We start from the raw sequence: 22,525 nt of genomic DNA, 5'->3' as shown, positions 1-22,525 counted from the left end.
TTGTAATACTTGGAAGCATTTGGAGAGAGAGCCAAGAACTTCCATCTGTGCAGTGAGGTCTCTGATTACTCCTCCTTCTGTGGTCTGCAGCTCATGAGCTGGAGAAATTCCTGTAGGGCTGCCCTCCAGATGTCATCCAGAGGAGTTTCTTATGGCTTAATTAAGACCTTAGACTAAACACACAAACAAAACTGAAACAAAAATGTGTGTGTAATTGCTAATACTTGCCAATAGTCCAAGTTGTTAAGTGGCTAATAGTCTTCAGACTGGTTCGAGGCCTTCCATGGAACTTTCATCACTAAGTACAAGCTGTGAACATCACCAAAGCAGGTTCACTGACCTCAGATGATACTTTCTTTACTAGATTCCCATGGTAGGGATCTCCTTTATGCCAAAAAGTCTTATTTGTGTCCAGACTTCTTGAAGATTCATTCCAAACCCTTATTCTGTGTCCAGTCTGCCTGACCTTTATTTCCCCATGCTCAAAGACTTTGTTTTGCGTGTTTAAACTGCTAGGAGATGCTGAAGACTGACCTTATAGAAATGGTGAACTGTAGTAAACTGAATATGTAGAAAATGAATAGGGCTTCATAAACAAATGGAAAAATTTAATTAGCCATGGAATGTCTAGGTACAGTGTGAAGGATGTTTGCCATTTAATTTGTTTTATGGAGTTAAAGCTAGACCAGATAATGAAGCAAAAGGTTATTTTTCAGCAAAGCAAGTTATGGTAAAATATAGAAAGCCTTCAGTGAAGCTGAATAGGATTTAAGTACTAAAGAGAACTGTCACTGCAAGGAAATGAAAACTGTTCGATGACAGATTAATGTGCACAAAAATGTAGTACATGCCATTCAGTCATAAATATTGAGAGGTTAAAGTGGCCAATTGGAATTAACATGAATGTGGAAAAAGTAATCAAAACTAAAAAAAGTATACGTAAGTTATAAAACACCATTTATTGTAAAGAATGTAGAAAATATTATAGAATATAATAAAAGTGAATATGACAATTCCAAGCAAATAAAACCAAAGGAATAAAAGGCTGGTTGTGGAGGATTTGATAATAAATAATAAGGTAGTTCTCAATTACATGAAGAATGAAATGCCACCAGAAATGCCAAGCTGGGTTAGAGCAGTCGTCCACCATGACCGTTCTGTATTTTTGCCTTTTTCCTATCCCAATTGCCTCTTATAGCTCACTGTGACAATATTTTAGTTCTGTATCGAGGCAGGTAAAAGGGGGTTTGTAAATCTTAGGGGAAATAACCGATAGCATGATTAAAACTGTACAAATGTGAAAAGCCATGTTCTTCTACTGATACAGGGATGAAACTGGAACTAACTGCCCCCAGTCAGTATGGGTTCTTAATTCTCCCTGTATAATTCTATTTACCTGAACCATTTTCATGTAAATTACCTTCAGAGTAACTACTCAGAAATGGACTAAAACTGTAAGTGGTATGATAATGCTAGGGATTTCATTTCAGAAACCCAGCTGTCCTGATATATCTTGAGGGCTTCCATCTAGAAGCTAATCAGGCAAAAATAAATGTGCTGAAGTTATACTATTTCTCTTTGACTATTATTGAAATGATGGTGAGGGTGTAACTGAGAAAACAGTTTGTACAGCTCAAGTCAGAGAAAACCTAAGCTCGTTCTGAATTATTGACCTTCTATCCAGTTCCCAGAGACTGGAAAGATCATAAGGCCCTGCTTCGAGACATTTCTTGGGAATGCAATCCCCAAAGAAGAAAATTGGGGTTTTTTTGCTGTACAATACAGTTTGAAAAGCATTGTTGCTTGAAATGGTCAGCTGCTTTGTAATAAAAATGGGTCCATTTTGTAAATAGGGACCTTGAAAGCTAAGCAGAATGTCTTAAGATGATTCCTTTCTTTAGCATGTTTTTCAGGTCTGCAGCAGGTGTCTGTCTTCATCCTGCTGCTGCTGCCGTGATTCAATAAAATTATAAAGCATTTAGTTACACAAAACTAAAATTTTACCGAGCACCCCAATATGTTGTAAACAAACAACTTCAAATATTAGAGCTGAAAAAAAAAACCCCTCTTTTTTTTTCTCTCCCTTTTTCTTGGTTTAATTAATATATTAATTTAAAATTCTTCTTGCTTGTTGGCATGAACTGTCTCTTTGAGCACGCCTCCGGGGAGGAAGCAAAGAGGTCATGATATCTGCTGCACTTTGTCAATCGAAAAGTGCACAGTTGTGAAACTATGGAAAGTATTCCCTGAAGAATCTATTAAAAGGTTCCAAACAATGTTTCTGTAAGCAAATTCAGTGAATAATTTCATCCTGTCTCCCTTTGTGTGCTGTTGCACACAACCAGGGTTTCTAAGAACCTAAAATAAAGCCTTCCAATTTCCATTTAAAGGAAAAGGTAATAAAATTTAATTGTGTACTTGAACAGAGCGTGTCATTTCCCATGCATCTGATCAATAATTCATTGATTGCCTTTTGCCAGAGGAAAGTTTTGTACATAGATTCAGCCAGTAGGAATATCGCGTAGCGCAGCCTTGTCCTGTTTATTAATTATACTTTTCCTGAATTTGGATCACTAGGCTACCAAGGTGACAGCAGATGGTGAGCAAACCAGGCAGGATGCTGAGAGGACTAATGACAGAGCGAAATCTCTCGGACAGTTCGTCAAAGGCATTCTCCAAGCTGCTGAAGGTATTGGAAAAAGAAAAATACGCCACTTGTTTCTCAAGAAAACTGAAGGATGGTGGGGAAGAGGGTCTGAGAGACAGTGAGGAAGAGTTTATGCACTGAGAAATGTCATGTGCTTTAAATGTTGAATGAAGAAACTACACTTCAGTATAGTCAACTATCTTCAGACTTTTTGCAGTCTGAAGATGTAGGTTATATAAACACTGCATTGGTAATTATGAACAAAGACTAGCAGAATATTGAGTATGTTTCTTCAGGATTTTTGCTGTTATTTGAAGAAAAGGTATTATGATGAAGTAACTAACAGGGCTTAGCTTTTGTTTATTTTCAAAGCAGTTAAAAACATGTATTGGTAAAAAAGTTTGATGTAATTTTAGCACTTGGTACATTAACACTTCATCCTAATTTCCCCAAGTGACTTCAAAAATACATTACTACTTGCTGTTAATGAACATCTGCTGCTTGGAATTTGCAAGTGACTCCTAACCCTACCTACGTAGTGGCATGCAGCCAACTCTCTTCCACAAGCTGATTCACTGCACTTACAAATGCAGTGAAGACTTAGGAGCAAAAGTATTGTAGATGGCTTTGAGAGGCAAGACCTAGAAAATACATGAAGCTATTAAATAAGATAATGGCTGAAAAATATGAAAATGATTGGCAATCGCAGGCAGGTTTTTTACTTGACAAGTACTGACCTGTTCTTTCTTCCTCAAAACTTCCCGCTATAGTACTGATTTCAGTAGTTATGCTTCTGAAGGTCCATTTCATTGAAAGGGAAGTTTCCGCTTTTGTCCAAGTGCTACAAAATACATTTTATATTGCCTTTCATGTAACGCATCCCAGTACATGCCCTGTAGCTAAACTGAAGAGCAATTTAGGATATCTTTAGGAAGTGCAACTTCGACATGAAATAAATGTGGGAAAAGCAACAAGAAAAAGTAAGCAATTTTTCAAGAAGTTTTTTAAACTTCATATTTCAAAATGAATTTGGGATGACAAGGGCTAAGCTAATTTTTGGCTCCACAAAATTTATGCCCAGTGTTTGTAACACAAACAAAAGTATCCTCAAGCAGGTTTAGCAAAATTCCAGTGTTAGAAGACACTAAGGGGGTGAAATAATGTATGTGGTATCTTAGAAGTAGACAAAGACTTTAAAATCAATGTGTTTGCCTAGTGGCCAAGTTAACATTTTAAGAACAGATGAAATAAAGGAGCATAGGACTGAAAGATACCCCCTGGGTTGCTGCATCCACTCCCTTGCTATCATAAACTTTCTAACCCTCATCTACAAAGTAATTCCCACAAATACACTACAAACCTTCTTATCTCTAGCTAAAAATATTCATGTTTAGTTTATCATCTCTGTTCTTTTGCTAACCTTGTTCTTTAGTTCAAATAGGTTTTTTTTTTCCTTTCCCTCATGCTTCTCCTCCTTCCCCCACCCGCAACTATGTTTGTAGAGAGGAATCATATGCCACTTCAGCCCCCTTTTTTCCAGACTAAAACACCTTTAAGCATATTCTCCCAAATCTCCTGCTCGCCTCGGTGTAATTTCCCTTCCTATGTTCAAAATTAGGTTCATCTTTCCTGAGCACAGGTAACAAGCATTGAAATGAGGTTGCTTCAGCGTCTTGCACTTCAGTAGCAGTAAAACCTGCCTATGTCAGCTCTCCTAATACATTCTGGGATAGCATTTTTTTTTCACAGCTGGGTGCCATTGGAGATTCATAATATAGCTATGTTCTTCTCATTCATACCTTATATCTCCCTGGCAAAACCATAGTTTACAGCGGAAATTTCTGTTGTCATTTGATTCACAACCTTATATTTTCTGCTGTTGAATCTCATTTTGGTTGGATTACTTCGGTTTTGAAGGTCACCCAGTTCTTTCTGCATGGCATTCCAATCCTTTTCTATTAAGACTCTCTTACAACTTATGCTCATAAGCATGTTTTGTCAGTAGACTTTTTCCCCCCGCCCCAGGATCATTAATGAAAATATTCAACTGGATTTGCTATTAAACCCTATAGTCTGACATGTGCTACCTTAGGAAAAAAAAATAAAAACACATTAATTTATTCCACAACCTGTTTTCCACTTCCTTCCAATGCAAGTTCTCAGGCCTTAGTGGAATTCCCGTTTCTTCAAAACAGGCACTACGTTTGGTTGTTCTCAGTCAACCGGTCTTCTTCCTGGATTTGCAATGTCATGCACCAGATCTTTCTAGAGTGGCCCTTCTTTGGCAATTCCAGCTTGAGTTCTTCAAAATATTTTTCCTCTCTTATGACAATTTCTGTATCCTTACTTCTGATTGCCATCCTCAATTTTCTTCCTGTTCAAGATCACCATCTTTCAAAAACTGAGGATAAACTTTCACCTTATGTTGGAGTCATTCCTAGATTATTTTAAAATTTGATGGCATTTTAACTGTATATTGGCCTTATACCTTCTTTGTCTCTGTTCTTTTTGACCTTTGAGATATTGCTAGATTTTTCCTAAAGACTTTATGTCCACTCACAATGTTCTGATTGAGATGACCAATCAGTTTGCATGTATTATTTATGACCATTCCTTGTCCCCCATTCCTAGATTACAGATTACTGAAAGTTATAGTACTTTGGATCTCTAGGAATGCAAGACTGTGTCTGTGACTCTCTGGTACTTGTCGCCAGTAGGCAACAACTTTAGGATGAAATGCCGTGAAGGGACCTATTTCTTTCCATGGGCTGAAAGTAATGGTTGAGAAGGCAGTGCTCAGAAGTACATGATTGTAGATCTGACAAATCCCTCCCTCGATGTCAGGGAATCAAGGAATTCTTCAAGCCATAAAAACTCCTTATTAGAAGTGAGAAGTTTGTGGTGATTTGTTGTAACAACTGTGCTCTGACCATTGATCCATTTCTACTGAGCTGATTACTGACTTTCTGAACTTATGAGTACCTGCAACTAGTTTTTCCTCTTAACTATGGAATTTCCCCAGCTTTGTGCTTCCTTGTGTTCCTGTATGTCAGTGCATCCAAATTGTTTAGCACCACTGGACTCTGATCGTTTGCAGTATATTAAGACTAGAAAGTAAAGATTGTTGTGAGAAGAGGAGCATGGAGAAGAAAGATAAAGATACATACAAATTTTCTCTGAACCTAATAGAAGCTGAGATAACATACCTATTTTGTCTTTTAAGGTAAATATTCAGGGAGGTTAAACTACCATTTATTTATTCCAGACTCAAAAAAAAAAAAAAAAAAAAAGTCTATTCCTGGCCTGAGGTCACTTAGTAATGATACATAACATAAGCAGTCCATGATCTATTTAAGCAAAGCGTAGTCTTTTTCCAGTCCTCACTACCCCACACATAACCACTCTTGATTAAAGATCTGAATCTCAGTTCTCACCAGCAAATCAAAGACATCATTGGATTAGAATTGTCTTCATAATTTGCTCTAAACCTACACAATGTGTAGATGAAATAGTAATTCATTTGAATTTTGGAAGACGGATTTTAATTTCTTCAATTAAGGATTTACTTTAAAATATTCAGAAGTACCCATGAGACCAGGAACTGTGCTATTTTGGAGAAATCAGTTATTGGGAACCCTGTGCCTATGGAAAGGCAGCAGTACCTTTTATAATTGAAGATGGAACTGATTGTCATAAATGACCTAGTTGCTTCTGAAAGTGTATATTCTAATGCATTGTGGTGTGCTATGATAGAAAGATTTTAGTCAGTCCTTGAATACGATACCATGTGTACAGCTTTATCAGTTAGGAGTAATTCAGCTGTTCCAAACATATAATACATTTACAGTGTACCACTATATATTCCAACCTTCATACCCTTCTTTTCCATTTCTGGGTATCTGCTTCTAAACACATGAGTGGGTTTAGACATCTGTGGGTGTCTTTCACTCCTCTCCTCTCTCCTTCTTTTTCCAAAATCTCCCAATCATTTATTCTTCCTAATGCTGCTAAGTCTGAATGCTAAAAATTACATATTTTGAAATTCTCCAAAAGTAATTTAAATCTAATTTACATTGCTTGTACTGCCTGCTCCTTAATTCTATGAACAGTATACCAGACTATCTTCTGCTGTTTTGAAAGTCCAGTGCAAGTTCTTTCGTTCAGGGGGAGGAGGAGGGGAGCAATACATTCCTTATACTGGATATAAAGACTTCTACACTTTAATTATTGTGCTTAAAAGTGAGCTATAATAAAAGGTTTGGTGAAACATAACATGTTTTCATTTGTTACTGATCATTGGATTAACCATCCTTTATATTTCACGACAGGAATAACCAGTACAAGTAGCGTTCCACTTGCTGATAGAGTTGATGGGCAGATGCTTGAAGTCTCTCTGTTGTTTTTATTTACTAACTTCCTACATAAATATTTTTTGGCCCCTGCAGCTGCAAATGAAGATGCTATAAAACTGAACGAGACACTCAGAACCCAAGACGAGACCTTGGAGAAGAGTCTTCCAGAACTGCAGAGTGAGGCTGACAGAATGGTCGCAGAGTTGAGAAGTAGAGAGCTGAATCTGCAAGAAAGAATAGCTCAAGATGAGTTAAAGTGAGTAGAGAGACCAGTCTTCAACCCCCCAGTCATAATATCTGACTCTTGTAAATGTGATTGTCATCTTTTCCAACCAAGTTTTCAAGCTGAGGCTTACAGAAATGCAAAGGAAAGCAAAGTCTAATACTTCATATATGTTAATGTAGCGTTTGCATTTTTGGAAATGCTTACGTATCCGGAAAGCAATCCCTACGAAATTACTTCCCTGCTCCACAGGTAGCAGCAACATTTCTAATCAAATTCCAGATAATTTTTCTCAGTCTGTTTTTAGAGTCTGCTTCAGACCTGATGAACGGCTTTAGTACTAAAAAGCATGTCTAGAAGCTCGATTCTGGAAAACTAATTGGTGTAATAAAAAATATTATCTGTCTGCAAAGTTTATCCAGTAGTACAGACATTCAGAAGGATGTATTTTACCATATGTGGACTAGTGTAGATCGGAATATTCCAACTTGGCGGCAGAGTTCAGAAGCCCAGGGTTTGGTTATTTATCTATCTGTAAAAATAAAAGCTATATTTTTATATATGATTATCTTTGCAGTTCTTTATAAAGTATGTTGCAAAATGCTGAAAACTTACCCCATCCAGAAGAATACTTGGCTTGAAGTTAAAATTCTGGTAGTCTGTTAGTTCTGTATCAGACAGCCCAGGTGTATTCCCAGAGCTAGGCTTTGCTTAGCACTTCACCAGAGAAGCAACCAGCAGGTAATCCAGCTGAGCAGCTACGTGGTCCATTGAAGTTGTGACGGCTCAGAAAACTGTCTGGGATATCGGTACTCAGGCCTGAAAATACCAGTTATCAGGTGCGTGCATATTGTAAGGAGACATAAAGAGAATACAAGATTAGCTAAGAATTCCAAGCAGTATAGAATCAGATTTGCATTGCCTATCTTACACTTTATAAACAGAATCATTTTCTGAAAATCCAACCAGTACAGTATTTCTTCCCATGATTCTGATGGTTCCGATTTCTGTTCTCTTGAGAAAGGATGTATTGCAAACTTATTTTTCAGCAACGTTTTATTGCTTTTTCTTCCATTTCCACTGAGCCTTTTCTATCCCTTCTGCATTCACACGTAGAAACAAACCAGGAAAAAGTGGGGATGTGAAAAATTTAGCCAAACCTTTGAAAGTGCTGCCTGCAATTTTAGGGCAGACTGGGGGGAGTTCTTTCAAACAAGATGTTCTTAGTCTTCAAATGCTATCAAATGCTACAGCCAACATGAAACTGTCAGAGTAGCATGAAATGATTTCCTGCTGTAGCCCAATAGGCAGAGTCGGAAATGCAGCAGGGCTTTTTTGAGGGAAAGAACCTTTCTCCCTCTTACCATTCCTCCTGAAGCGTGCAAAGGGAGTATTTTTGTTTCTTGACAAAGGAATACCTTTTATACTAAGAAATACATGGTTATACTCACTGATTTCAATCAAAGCTGTATGGCTTATCTTAAGGATAGGATTACCTCTCTATAGGCAGTCACTGAGATCCAAGAAATTTTGGCAGTGAACTCAACAGCAGGAAAATTAGTCACTGTGGACAACAGGGCAGGGGGAAAGATCCCTAGATAATGTTTTCTGAAACTCTTTTACAAAGTACTGCCTCTTAAAGAAAAATGTCTTAAAACTGCTTAAATAATTTAGTAAGATAGTGGACAGGATATGTTCTGCAAGGAAAAGGGATGAGGAAAAATTAATCATTCTTAAAACTTTGTGTGCGTGCATGCATGCGTGTGGATCACTATGCTCATGTATTCTTACAGACTCATTTAGAAATATTTACTTTTGAATAGCTCTGCAAGTCTCACGATCACTTCGAAGTAGTTAATCATGTTTACTCTTTGGTGAGATGTCTTTTGGCAGTGTTTGTATTCTGCTTTCAGGATTTCGCCCAAGAACAGCATGACAAGAATCAGTGGATTCTTCTTATCTCTCTTATGTTTTCACTGAATTCTCAAAAGTTAAATGGAGAAGACAGATGAAGTAAAGTCTTCTTTCCTTCATAGATGGCAAACTTCTCTTATACGTGCAGCTTTTTCCCTCATTTATTTTCCTTCAAACTTTCAAATCAAGTTTGTAATCTGATTGCCTTAGTGTACTGAAATGGCACATTAGTCAATAATTTACCTCTAAAAAGAGCATGTTAAAAATACATCTGTTTCTGTCCTAAACCACCCTGATTTTCATGCTTATGAAATAAATCTTTCAATATTATTATAACATTCCTACACATTTTCTTGGATGCCACTGAGTTGCTATCAAGGGATGCTGTGAGCCAGAATTCTATCTTTCTATTCAGTATGCTGAATAGCTTTTATTTTTGTATGGCTTTTTCTTCCATAAATTCACCTGATGGCTTTTGAGCCACTGTGAACTTCTATCACCCAGTTTCCTGTAAGAATGAATTGTATGACTCATCCACACAGTGTTTGACGAGATGCCTCCCATGTTTTGACATTGCTTCCTGAGATTTTCAGTTTTGTATTTGGAGACACCTTGGACAGTTGATCACGTTATCCATGCCACTCATGATGTTATAGTCCTCATTTCTTCTCCAGATAGGATAATTCTAACGTATTTAGAATCTCATATATATAGGGTTTACTATTTTTTAATCAATTTCTGATCTTTCTTTTGTTCTGTTGTGCTCATTTTGAGGACCCAGGCCATACAGCATTCCAGGTGTTAGGCCAGACTTGAGATCGTTTCTTCTAACACTTCAAGCATTTTGTATAGTTTTGTTCTTTTTCTAGGAAGGTGTCCAGTGAAAGTAGTACAGCTTAAATGTGCGAGATGATAGTATTTCAAGAAATGTGGCACAGTCCAGTCACACAGAAATTCTGGTACATAAAGCAAGAGACTACATGGAGCAGATTTATTGCCTTGTATTTCATTAGAAAGAGCAGAGGGAAAAATGCACAACAGGTCGATATGGAAGTGTTATTGTTAGAGCACCAATAAGGAGTTTTGAGGTAGACTACTGGACAGATTGGTAATTTGGAATGTGCTATGAGGCAAGGGCAAGAAAAGAAAACCCATCTATCTTGTACTGTTCCTCCAGTACTGCAGAGTCACAAGGGTGTCAAAATTTGCCAGAAGTGTTAGACACTAGCTGCATATACAAAGAAAAATGGAGGAGGTATGGGAGAAATTCTGAATTCCTTTCTACAGTTCTTCTGTGACAGGGTGTCAATACTGGGATTTATTTTTTTATTTAATATTTTGTCCTCAGAAGTTGAAAATTCACAACATGAGTATTTTTTTTCATCAAAACCAAAGGCAGGATGGGGAAAAAAATCCATCCCAGAAAATCCCAAAGCTAAGGTAACAATTTGTGTTTCCTTGGCTCCGGTTCAGATCCTTCATCTAAATTATGCCTAGTGGCAGCATATCTTCTCCACCTTTCAGATATTTTTTTTGCGTGCATTTATTTATGTGTTTATTTTTAGAAGGTTTCTAATGGAACTGACTATAGGGAAGCCAAACTGCAGTGTTTTTCAGAAAATACAGTTCTTTTTTTCCCCGCAGCTTCCTCAGACCCATTGCCATAACGAGACAGGAAGAAGAACTTTATCTGTTCTAGGTGGAAGTGTGATACATTTTTTCTGTAGCTATTATCTATTTTACAGATTCCTGTTTACTTAGGAATTTTCTTTATTTCTAAAGCACTGTTTTGGAAGTGCCTGTCTTTTTTTTTTTTTTTTTGTGTCTTTTATTTTTGCTGTCCTAGTCGTGTCGTTGCATTAACTCGGTGGTGCTGCATTACGTGAAACTGACTGAATGGCCTGGTATCATGAGGAAGAGAAATGACGGGGCATAAAGACTACAGTACCCCAGTCCTTTAAAACTGGATGCAGCAACTCTCTGACGATCAAGAAATATTGTATCCCCTGCCAAAAGCAGGCAGTTGGGAGCTTTCTATTTCTGTGTTGCCAAAGTCCATTAAAAATATCCCAGAATTTATTTTAGATAAGCAAAATTCTTTGGCTACTGGAAGTCATAAATCCAAGGATCCTGAGGGTTGTTTATTTCATGGGAAAGTAGTTATGTTTTTTGATTGTCTAATGCAGTTTTTCTGCTCCAAGACAGCTTGAAATCAGGGATATCCCCCTCAGTTCAAGGGAGGAAACCACTTTGTGTCACATTAATGTAAATGAAGGAAATCATTTTGACAAGTTGAAATGTTTCAGAGAACCTCGCTTTACTAGTCAGATCTCAAGAATGGCAACTTACAAAAAAAAAAAAAAAAAGACAAAACAGCCTTCGGTGGAGAATATTTGAATATTTTCTACTTAATAAATAAGACCTTAGTGACATTTTAAAATTTTCTTTAAGAAAGGGCTTAAGAACACCTGTCATTTCACTTTATTAAGCTTGTGTTCTATTGAAAGTTATTTTGAGATTTAATTTAGAAGTCTATTTCATTTGCACGTTATTAAGAATATGAACTCAGTGCCTTCATGGGTGGTGATGTATTGCAGGAATGCAGAAGATCTTTTGGACAAGGTGAAGAAATTATTTGGTGAACCCAGTGAGAAAAATGAGGATCTCAAAAATGAGGTCCGGGACAAGCTAGCAAGCTACCACACCAAAGTTGACGATGCTCGAGATCTGCTAAGAGAAGCTACGAGTAAAATTAGGGAGGCTGATCGTTTATCTGCAGTCAACCAAAAAAATATGACCATGGTAGAGGTGAGTGCTGACAAGTTTTATCCTTCATTACTTGGAGTCTGATCAAAGTTTGAAACTTTGCAGGATTAAGTCTTGAAAAAAAATATAAGCAAAAAAAATATTTTTAAAATATAACTATATCTTATGTAATCAAAAGGAATCATGTTCCTCATAATGAGGAAATGCATTGGCTTTTAAAAGTAGAATTACTCCACAGCTTTACCAAAATAATATCATCTGCTTTTAAACACTGAGAGGAGGGTGCGTTGGATTTATTATTCTGGGGGAGATTAAATTCATCCCAGTATAAATAGTCATGTAAAATTCAAATCCTGTGCTCAAGATTTAAATAGGAGTTCAGTTAAAATCTTATCTGTCATATATTTGCTTCTAGAAAACTTACCCTTTCATCTCCCTCTCCAACCCCTGGGAAGAAGACTGAAGGGGGTATGTGGATATTACAGAGTAATAAATCAAAGTCTATCCTCTGTAGTTAGTAGCTGTTATAAATGACCTCCCTCATAGCAGAGGGGCCTGCTTGTGATTTAATTTAAATTGCAGAGACTTAAAGAGCATATTATACTGTACATTAACAAGCATTTAACCAAGACATAAAGAGCAGAGTCAACCTAATGAAGATAAATGTTTCAACTCTGTTTGTATCTCGATGAGCTTTCGCCTCATGTACAATGATGAGGTTAGAGTTCCAAGACCTCAGTTCTCAGCAGAGATTTGTGGGCTTGATTGAATTAAGGAAAGACAGCTCTGTAAAGAAGTTAGGTGGTCCCTGTTCTGTGCATTTTCTTCCCAAAGGTGGATGGATAAAGGTTGGAGAAATTACCTGCTATTGCAGTTTTTAAAATATTCTCTGCATCACAGTATCAGAGTGCCTGAAGGCATCCTTTCCACCTGTCCAGCTGTCTGTTTTGATGAGGTTTCTTTCCTTTACTTTGGCCCTGTTTTGACCAAGAAGCCATCACAGCACTCTTAACGCTAGAATGCCATGGTGTCCTATCAAACCAATCTGTGATACTCAATGGATCTTGCACAGGAAATTACCATTTCTTTATTCAGAAATCCATCCTTACTACACAATACGCAGCATTTTTATGAGTTGGAAAATCAAGAATCCTAAGGTTGCTCCAAACTATCATCTTTTATTCAATAGTTAGTGAAACACCAGTGGACGTAAATAGCAAAGCAGCATAATATTTTGAAAAATTTTGCCTTCATACCCAGAGAAGGTAATTGTCAAAATGAGGAACGTGCACATCTAGGTAAAGATTAGGATTTCTAACTTCTTTCTAATTATTTTGCAGTAGTACTACAGTCAGTTACCTCTGTAATAAAGCAACACAAAAACCTACTGTGTGGGAGGGGGATACAAAGCTGGGGACAGGAGGAGAAGGAAAAGATATCTTACATTATAAGTGCTTTATTGTTGTCACTGTCGTTACACTGAAAGCTCAGTTAATTGCAGTGGCATTGTGGCATGGTGACAAAATCCAGTCTTGTGTTGGGATGCTGGTATTTAAATTGGCATCTCCATTCTGTTAAACAACTCATATTTTCCTTTGTGTGAACACACCCTATAGAAGAAGAAGCAAGCTGTAGAAGATGGCAGGCAAGAAGTTGAGAAGAGCCTGCAGGAAGGGAATGATGTCCTTAATGCAGCCAACAAACTTGCAAATGAAATCAGCTTAGCTGTAGAGGTGAGTGTTTTATCATCCTTACCTGATAATTAGTAAAATGAAGCATCATTATGGAAGCAAAATAGATAATTAAAGTAACACCTGATTTTTCTTTTTATTTATCAATGTTGGAATATTTGATTGGAAGAAATCATTATTTTTCCATTGCTGTATGACAAAAAAAGCTAATCTGGTATAATAAAAATAATTCACTTCGAGATTTAAATGATTCATTGGATTACATAAAGAGCTAGCTCATAATTTTTTGTGGACTCTGCCTTCTTTTATAAATATGGTATTGTGAACGTGGTACTGACTTTATCTTTAGAATTGCAGATGCAGCAGACCCATTCACAATCTCACTGCAACTCTGTGCTCAAGATGTTGATTTATCATCACAAAAACTGTGTGTGCAGATCAGAAGGAAACTTCAGAAATAATTTGTTGCCTGTGGCAACGATTTTAAGTCTAGGTAGATCAGGGAGAGGAGAGGATTGTACTCTCATTTTACATAATGTTTTTGAAAATTCTGCCTTAAAAGTTTTATCAACAGAGTTTGAGATCAGTGCCTTATCTACCACAAAAAAATAATCTTGAAATATAATTGATTCTGGAAGTATTTCCATCTTGCATTAAAAATTGTTATAATGAATGTAATGAATGGAAAAATGCCTTTTGAAGAAATGGGAAAGGAAATACTTTGAGACAGCTTATTGGAACAGAAATGGCAGGTCTTCAAAAGGTATAGTTCTTACTAAGATACTTTAATAAGCAGAAATACATTGAAGTCACTCAGAAGGTCCTGAAACATGAAAATTCTGTCATTGGTTAGTTATTATTGTGGAGCAATTTAGTGTGTCTGTGTATGTGTCTACATTTAGGAAAGAAGTCCAAATTAGAGTTTTTAAGCTTTTAAAATGTGAAGTTCCATAATTGTAAAATAGAAACTGCTACTAAGCTCAAAAGAGGCCAATAGCTCTTGTAATATTGTTCTGTCTCCCCTCTGCTCTCCAGTTCAGCCATTCCTTTATTCTTTCCATATTAGTTCCCTGAAGTGTTCATGCATGGGGAAGTTATGAGATAATACCTCACAAGGAAAAAAAAAAAAAGTATATGTAAAAGGCTATAGAATGCTTGCGTTCAGTAGCTTAAAGGCCTTTCTTTTGTCATTTTCAGTATGTAGAAGGCGTTGCGGATAAGATACAGCCAATGTCTGATCAGCTGAAGGATAAAACAGATGACTTATCACAAGAAATTCATGACAGGATGCTGCCAGAAAAGGTGTTGCAAGCTGAGAACCATGCGGCCCAGCTGAATGAATCGTCTGCAATACTGGATGGGTAAGGCAGCCATTCATTGGTAATGATAAAATCATGAAGCAGGTTTGTAAAATTGCTTGTCAGAAATTGAAGGGCATTCTTCTTAGACTTCGACATCTGTCACTGGGAATATACGAATAACCAGTGTTGTGTATGAGTATACAACTATCCAGTTGGTTAATTTCTGGGTGTATCTCTTGTAAACCATTTCATGCATCTTGTGATGCTTCTAGGCTGCATTACCTGCAAACAATGCCAGCAGATGCACCCGTAACACAGTTTAACTTACCGTATGCTTACTGCTATGTTGGTGTAAAAAAAAATTGAACTTTGTCTTACGGAGCCCACTGTGTGTTTTCATAAACATTTGTTAAAAACAAGCGGTATTTTTATGTTTAAGTTGATCATTCTGGTAGGAGACGCTTATTGTGGTGCTAATTTGTTTACTGTCAAAAATCCCCCATAGTGACTGACAGTAATCCCTCTAGTGGTTTCAAAGCACTCTCCCAAAATGAGTAGGTGTCATGGGCCAAAATGCTGAAGCCTAAATACAGAAACTTCAGTTTCTGTTTACCGCTATCACATTCCTAAACATAAGTGAGAATTGCGGTGCCCTTGGTTTATATGACCATAGCACTTTCAGAAGTATTATACTTTATAACCCATCATGAATATAATTTCCTGGAAAGAATAGAAGGTAAGGTGGTATTGTTGTTTTGTTTGGGGTTTATTGGGACTTTTCAGGGGGGAAGAGGGAAGGTGTCTTTTGTTTTATTGTATTTTTTGCATTTAAGAAAGCAAGCCATAAATAGTAAGTGTAATTTGCAATAGTAATACTCAGAAATAGATGATGGGTATTCTGCCTTTTAGACCTGTCCCCAGCATAGCTTCAGAATTTTATTTTCTCAAAAGCACTGCATGAATAAAAAAGATATACTATTTTTTTAACACCAACAATATAGTCCTTTTTTGCTTCTTACATCTTTTACATCTACCTGAAGACTTTAATATCCCAAAGACTTTTGAGCAGATGCTTAACGCATTTTTTTCTTGCCGACATCTGTAATTTTGAGGAAAAGGCATGGAATTGTCTCTGATAAAGTGTCTGATACTTGTAAAATTACTGGCTTCATGTACGGAGTAGTCGCACTGCTTGATATTCAGCCTAATTTATGTTTTGAAGAGTACATAAAATAATGATAGCTGTGGTTTCCTAAGTAAAAAGGATTTGAAGGGCACTATTTCTAGCAAAACATGACTTTTGTAAATGGTATGTGCACTGTCTGATTAGGACACGACAGTTTTGTGGTGCATCTCTGGTCCTAAAGCAGGTGACTAGTGTCACATCCAACCACAGTACTGAATTCCGATATAAATATCCAAATATAAATCTATAAAAATATATAAACACATAGCTAGCTGGCATGGCACTAAGAAGTAGAGAAAATGTAGATAGAAAAGAATATTTTGCCTCCTCTGTGAAATGTTGGCAAGACATGTTTTGAGATAGAAGTTTTTAACTATGCTAAATAGGCTTTTTTTATGGGTGCGTACATGTGCTTCTGTCTTAATGTAGGTTGACAGCTCAGTCTTAGGGAGCCTAGGGCAGTGTTTAAAGTTGCAGTCGCTGTGGTATAGCATTACCATGTATACTTCTATCTGATCTGGACATCAACCTCATTTTCTCAAGATATACTATGAAAAATGCAGACTCAATAATTAAAAATTATATCTAAAAGAGATATATCTGTATCTAAAAGAAAATTGTTCAAAATTAAAATTTCTAATGTGGTCAGAGACATAATTTCAAAGGAGAAAGAAATACTAAGGTGCTGTGTAATCCTGCATCAGGGTAAAGCTGGTTACTTCGTGCACTGACATTAAACAGTCATACTTCACAGGAATTTGCAGTCTCCATCTGCCATAGAAATTAAAAAACATCTCTATCTTCAAAACTGGCACTTGGGTGTCTTGCAGTTAATACTAAATTTGCTGAAAAGTACCATTTTGTCTTACAGAAGAAATTGAGGGAGAGCCCTTTCTCTCCAGTCACCCCCTAAGGCTTCGACTAGTATATTGATCGATGGTGAGGATGTTCTCTTGAGAGTTAGAACATGGAACAGTTCATTAATTTGACCTAGAAAAAAAATTGTTATTTTTCCTGTATACAAGCAGCTATTAGTATAGGCTTCTCCCTTATGGGTAATCGCCTGCTGATGAGTAAATACCATTGGTATTAGGCAAATTCAGTTCAGTTCCCTCCTAACCAGAAGGGATTTGAACTATATTTCTAAGCAGTACTTGAGCTACTAGCTAGATAGCTGTTGCGGGCTGCACATTTCTCTAATAGAGCATCACAAAAACTTACTATAGCCCAGTGAGCTCCGTCTGTAGTTGAGGAAGGAGATGCAGTTTCCCAGGAGTGATGCAGAGGCAGCTCAGTTAAGCTGTTTCTGCAGTAGCCTAAAGGGAATCTCTCTCCCTCTATTAACTACATGTGGAGTCCATGGAGTATACCTTCCGTCCCCTTTGTCTTTCCTGTTGCATTTTATAGAAATCATTAAATAATCATTGAAGCAAGGATTGGAGTCCAGCTGTCCTCAGAGAATAGGTTAATTACTAGGTTAGAGAATGAATTTCTCTTTCTTCCGTAGACAGTCTCAATGATTATTTTATACAAGCTGGGACAGGTCCAGCAGGAGTAATCCCTGCCTCCCTTATATTGCCTTATACCTTGATGGCTAGAACAGTTCCCAGAGAGGCAAAAATCCAAGTTCAAATCCATTCTTGTCCCATTCAAGGAGGGATTTTAGCCCATTTACCCTTTATTCAGGAAAAACCTCATAAGCTTTAGGCATGATGTATTCTGAGACAGGTGTTTCCAAGTTAATTCTGTAGGTGCAGTACTTCTTTGTAGAAAGCATTTGAATATATTGTATAGAGAGAGTGCAAGAACAGTGATTTCTCTGACCTGCTGGCTAGAAATTCCCCTGAAAGGGGGTTAGCTGAGCTCTGGTCCGGTCCCTGCAGCAAGAAATAGTATTTGTTTATAATTACCTTTTAATATAATTATAGTTATTAGAATGGAGCATTTCATGTAAATGGAACACCCCATTCAATATGAAGAATTATTGGTTATGTTTTCCATTTTGGTCAGCAAAATTCACATTTAGGATTTGGTTTACACAGTGAGATCTCCTCCAAACCTCACGTTTCTGTCTTTGGCAGCCAGCCAACGAAATTAGTTGTTCATAGATTTTCCCTTAAAACATGCCTGTGTTGATTCCCCCACGTTCATACAGTGCAAAATTCATTAAGTTGCCTGGCTCAACACCTAGCCTGTAAACCCACATTATGAATATATGTTATCTGGATTATAGTGTTAAGCACTACACTATCTTTTCTCAGTGCCTCATCCATTTTTATCTCACTCTCTTAGTGAACATTGGGTTTTATGTCTTTCTGCGCAGATAGAATGTGAATTCCATTAAACACATGATGCCAGAACTCCTGAAGTCTCAAGGGTAGCGTTGCTCTCTAAAGAAATGCCTTAGAAATACAGGCCATTGGATTTGAAAAAGTAGGGTACTATGTTCTGTTGAGCACTGATAGCAGGTTTAATGGTGTGTTTACTTTTCCCATCCCAACAGAATCCTTGCTGAAGCCAAAAACATCTCTTTCAATGCCACACTTGCTTTCAATGCTTACACTAACATCAAGGATTACACAGATGAAGCTGAAAAAGTTGCCAAGGAAGCCAAGGCTCTTGCAAATGAAGCTATGCAAGCGGTAAGAAAAATAAGTAAATTGAGAAGAAGGCTTAGATTTTCTGTGGAACTGTGCTACACCATGTTTTGCCATCTTATGACTTTATTTAGACACCCCTGCCTCTACAGATTCTTGTGTCAAGATCAGAAAGCTATGCCCCGTCAGAGCTACATGTGCCTTCAAACTACATCCCCATTTGTTCCTAACGCCTCTTCCTTATTTTTCGTTCCCTTTTCGTTTACTATTCTTCCTCCCTCTGTCTTCCCCCTTTCAGTCTCTGTCTGTGGCTCGGGCCAACAGCTGCGACAGGAAAGCTTTGGGTCAGGACTGTAGGCAATTCGGTCCTCAGGAAAGGTAGTTTATATTTAACAAATGTTTTGCACACCTCTAAAGAACTCTTCACCCTCTAGTTTCACAAAAATGCTCAGAGGCACTTCTCTGCACATAGGATGAACTGCATGCACCTAGCAGAATTCTAGAAATGGAGAATTGTAGTAGGGGAGCATAAAGTTTTATTCATAGAAACTATACAGCTTCTTTTGTGAACTCCACCATATTTCACAGAGAAACCTTATTCTCACTCTGAGGTACTGCATGCAAATTTTCTGAGGAAATGGAGAGAACTTTTAAAAATAGCATTGTAAGGTAAAACCAGCTCTCCAGCCTGTCGTAATGAGGAACTTGCCTCCTTAATGCCTACACTGTGAGCAGAAAACGTTCTGAGCATAGCCAGAATTATTTTTTATGTCAAATATCAGAGGAGTTAATGGCAAATTTGTGGAAGTCAGTCAGAAAGCAACTGATATGCACTTCACAGGCACGTGGAAACGTGAGGAAATGACGGTATAATATGAAACTGCCGGACCCTATAGTTGATACAGAAACATACAGATGAACAGAAGCAACTTGTAGTTACAGCACTTGTAAATGAATAAAGGTGGCTTGCAGAGAGCTACTTCGGTCAAATGGATTATGAGAATAGCAAAAGCAATCACATGCTGTAAAGGTCTGTATTTAGGAGAGGGATAAAATGGTCTAGCCACTGCACAAAAAAATTAATATCTTTAGGCTGTTTACATTGTCAACTTCTATTTCAAGTAACATTAATTACTATATTTCTTTTATGATGAAAAAATTTCACCTCACACATTATCACGCGCTGGTTCTCTGTAAATAGTTGTTTTTTCACCGGAACTTCTAATTACACTGCAGAAGTAAATAAGGAGCTGGGGATTTTTTTTCTTCTCATCAGGATTTAATACAGACGGCAATCTTTTGCTCCTCTGATGACTCACGGTGAGTGAGGCAGGCAGCTGTTTCAAGGATTGAATAGGAAAAAAAGATACATGCAGCAGTCAAGAAACAAAGCAAGCAATTACATGTATGGCTACCAAAGAGTATATATCAGATGGTGAACCATCTGATTATACCATGGAGAGAAAGTGAATAGGTAATTTGAAAGAGATGGAGGTGGAGATGGACAATATGATGTAAATAGAGGCAAGTGAGTAGCAAGGAAAGAGAATAAGGTATTATTAAGGTGAGATTTTAAGCATCTCCATTGCATGTATTCATTAGAGGGAGCTTGTTTTTTGTTGTGAGCTGTATATGTGTAACAGGGATCTAGTTGATAAAGATGAAAATGGAGGGAGCTGCTGTCTTTTAAATGTAACAGACTTGATATATAGTAGAGGTAATCAAATTGCTGCAGAGCAAGGTAGAATTTAACCATTATTTGGTAAATGATCACATGAGGATTTTGGGCCAGATTTAAAAAATATGTTAATCGTGAAGTTCAGTCATCATTTTGCTATTCTGGTTTTGGTTTTATGGAAAGACTGTTGAATGTTTGCTCATCCTAAGTGAAGAGATGGACTACTAACCAGGTAAACCAGGCTCCCTCTTTCTGCAGGCCCCAAGGAACTTACTTTTAGCTGAGCTTCAGCACGAGAGCGGGAATGCGCCTTCACTCAGGGCTGTCTGGAGCACCATGGCTCAAGCACTCTCCTAGAAGGCAGCATTTGTGGATTTGAGCCTCCTCAGACTGAGAAGCCCCTAGAAACTGTGTCCCCTCCTTCCTGAGAAGGTGCTCTTTGGGACACTGTGTAGAAGACAGAGATTGTATCTTTCCCCTCCATTTGACAGATGGAGCCATGTTCTCTTCTTTATGAGAGCAGCTGTGGGTGGTGCCTATCTTCTGTAAAAGACTCTGATCTCCAGATGATAGCAGATGATGGAGAAAAGGGCTGAAGCTCACCTGCGTCCCTGAGCCTAGCCTTTCCCATTGGCTGATTTATAATGTTGGGGCAGCAGGAGGAAGGTTTCCCAAGAGCAGCAAGCTGGCGCATGAACTAGAGATGGCAGGGACAGGATTGAGTTTTAGATTCCACCCTGTACGTTACTGAAGCGAATAATTTACAAGAACCTGAGTGAGATCTCAGTGGTTTTTTGTATTTTGGTTTGTAATGGCAGAATTACTTTGTTTTCAAATTAAGCTAATGTTGCTAAAAGCAAGAACTAAAAGATGCTTAAAATTCATCATGATTACAGGAAGCCTGATAAATGACTGGGGAAAAAAATGTATTAAAAATATGACAGAAAAATTCCTCCTGAGCTTTTATGATGGATTTGCTCTCTCCTTTAAAAGCAAAATAAATTTGTCACAGATGAGAAATCTCTAGCATTCAAGCAGCTTCAACATCCCATTACTTTGCCAAAGCAGTGACTGACTGAAGAGAGGAGTCATGTCAACGGATCCAGCTTGTGTCTCGCAGATCAGAATCAATAGTTTTACAATACATCTTGGAAAAGTGTGATTATTCTTAGGCTTTTTAGAGAGAGCTTATAGGCTAGTAACTGGAACCACAGGTGACATTAGGTGTTTAGGGTCCGAACTCGTTCTTTGCCTTTTTGTAGTGGTACCCCAACAGTTACGTTGGGTGTCCAGGTTTCCTGACGTGGTAATGGCATAAAGCGACCTAGCTCTGCTCCTCCTGAGGATGTCCTGAGGTGCAAATCATTCATAACGTTTTGGTAGTTCAAAATGCTCAGCTATCTTCAGGACAGGTAAAAATAAGAGTAGCCCTAGTTCTTGCATAGGTGAAAACTTCCCAGAATATAAGTGTATGTGAAAAGAAAATAATTTAATTTAAGAATAAGGCAGAACTATTTTTTACTGATGTGAATTAGCACTTAGGTATATAAAATACCTTGTACATGTGCAAGTCCAAGTATGCGATCCTGAGAACTGCCCCAGTGCATTTACATCCATGCTTGGAGCCGTACCTCGCATGTGACAGAAATCACCAAAATGTCAGCAGACTTGGGCAACGTGGTGCCTACTTCATATTTATGTCCATTCATGAAACCTCAGAAAAAAATCCTTTCTGCAAAGTCCCCAGCAGTTCTCAGTCTGATATGTGCTCAGACCATGCCCAGCATGTGCTGTCAGGGGAGTCTTCACAGAATGCTGTGACTATGGCTCACCTTATTCAAACTTGCAGCATGTGGCGCATTTCCCTGTTAATGTCATAAGTGAGTGATTCACACAATCATCCCTGGGAGATCTAGAGAGATTTCCTCCACCCCTGAAGAGTGCCATAACCCACCAGGCTGAACGGAAATCTTTCTGCCGCTCCTGCAGAAGCTGGGCTGTTTGACAAAACCAGAATTCGAGATTCATTGAAATACCAGAAAAAGGAAGACAGAGGAGATATTCTTCCTAAATACTTTCCTTACCCAAAATTATCTGCTAATTATCAACTCATGGAGTTTTTTCTCTAATTTGATAGATGGTTTTCTTTTGCTGTTAAACTTCATTAAAT

General features: G+C 37.7%; 1 protein-coding gene across 1 annotated transcript in view; it reads left to right on the top strand.

The window, feature by feature from the left end:
- Window positions 1-22,525, top strand: part of LAMA2 (laminin subunit alpha 2) — a 318,297-nt gene that overhangs the window by 229,119 nt on the left and 66,653 nt on the right. Inside the window, exons 36-41 of the mRNA XM_082480248.1 lie at window positions 2,578-2,689; window positions 7,093-7,255; window positions 11,734-11,944; window positions 13,519-13,635; window positions 14,791-14,954; window positions 18,584-18,722. Coding sequence (XP_082336374.1) covers window positions 2,578-2,689; window positions 7,093-7,255; window positions 11,734-11,944; window positions 13,519-13,635; window positions 14,791-14,954; window positions 18,584-18,722 — 906 coding nt within the window. The remainder of the gene's footprint in view (window positions 1-2,577; window positions 2,690-7,092; window positions 7,256-11,733; window positions 11,945-13,518; window positions 13,636-14,790; window positions 14,955-18,583; window positions 18,723-22,525) is intronic.

This window comes from Vanellus vanellus, assembly GCF_965231255.1.
Source record: "Vanellus vanellus genome assembly, chromosome: 3".
NCBI classification, from domain to species: Eukaryota; Metazoa; Chordata; class Aves; order Charadriiformes; family Charadriidae; genus Vanellus; species Vanellus vanellus.
The sequence above is the reverse complement of the archived record's forward strand: the minus strand, read 5'-3'. Positions and strand labels throughout refer to the sequence as shown.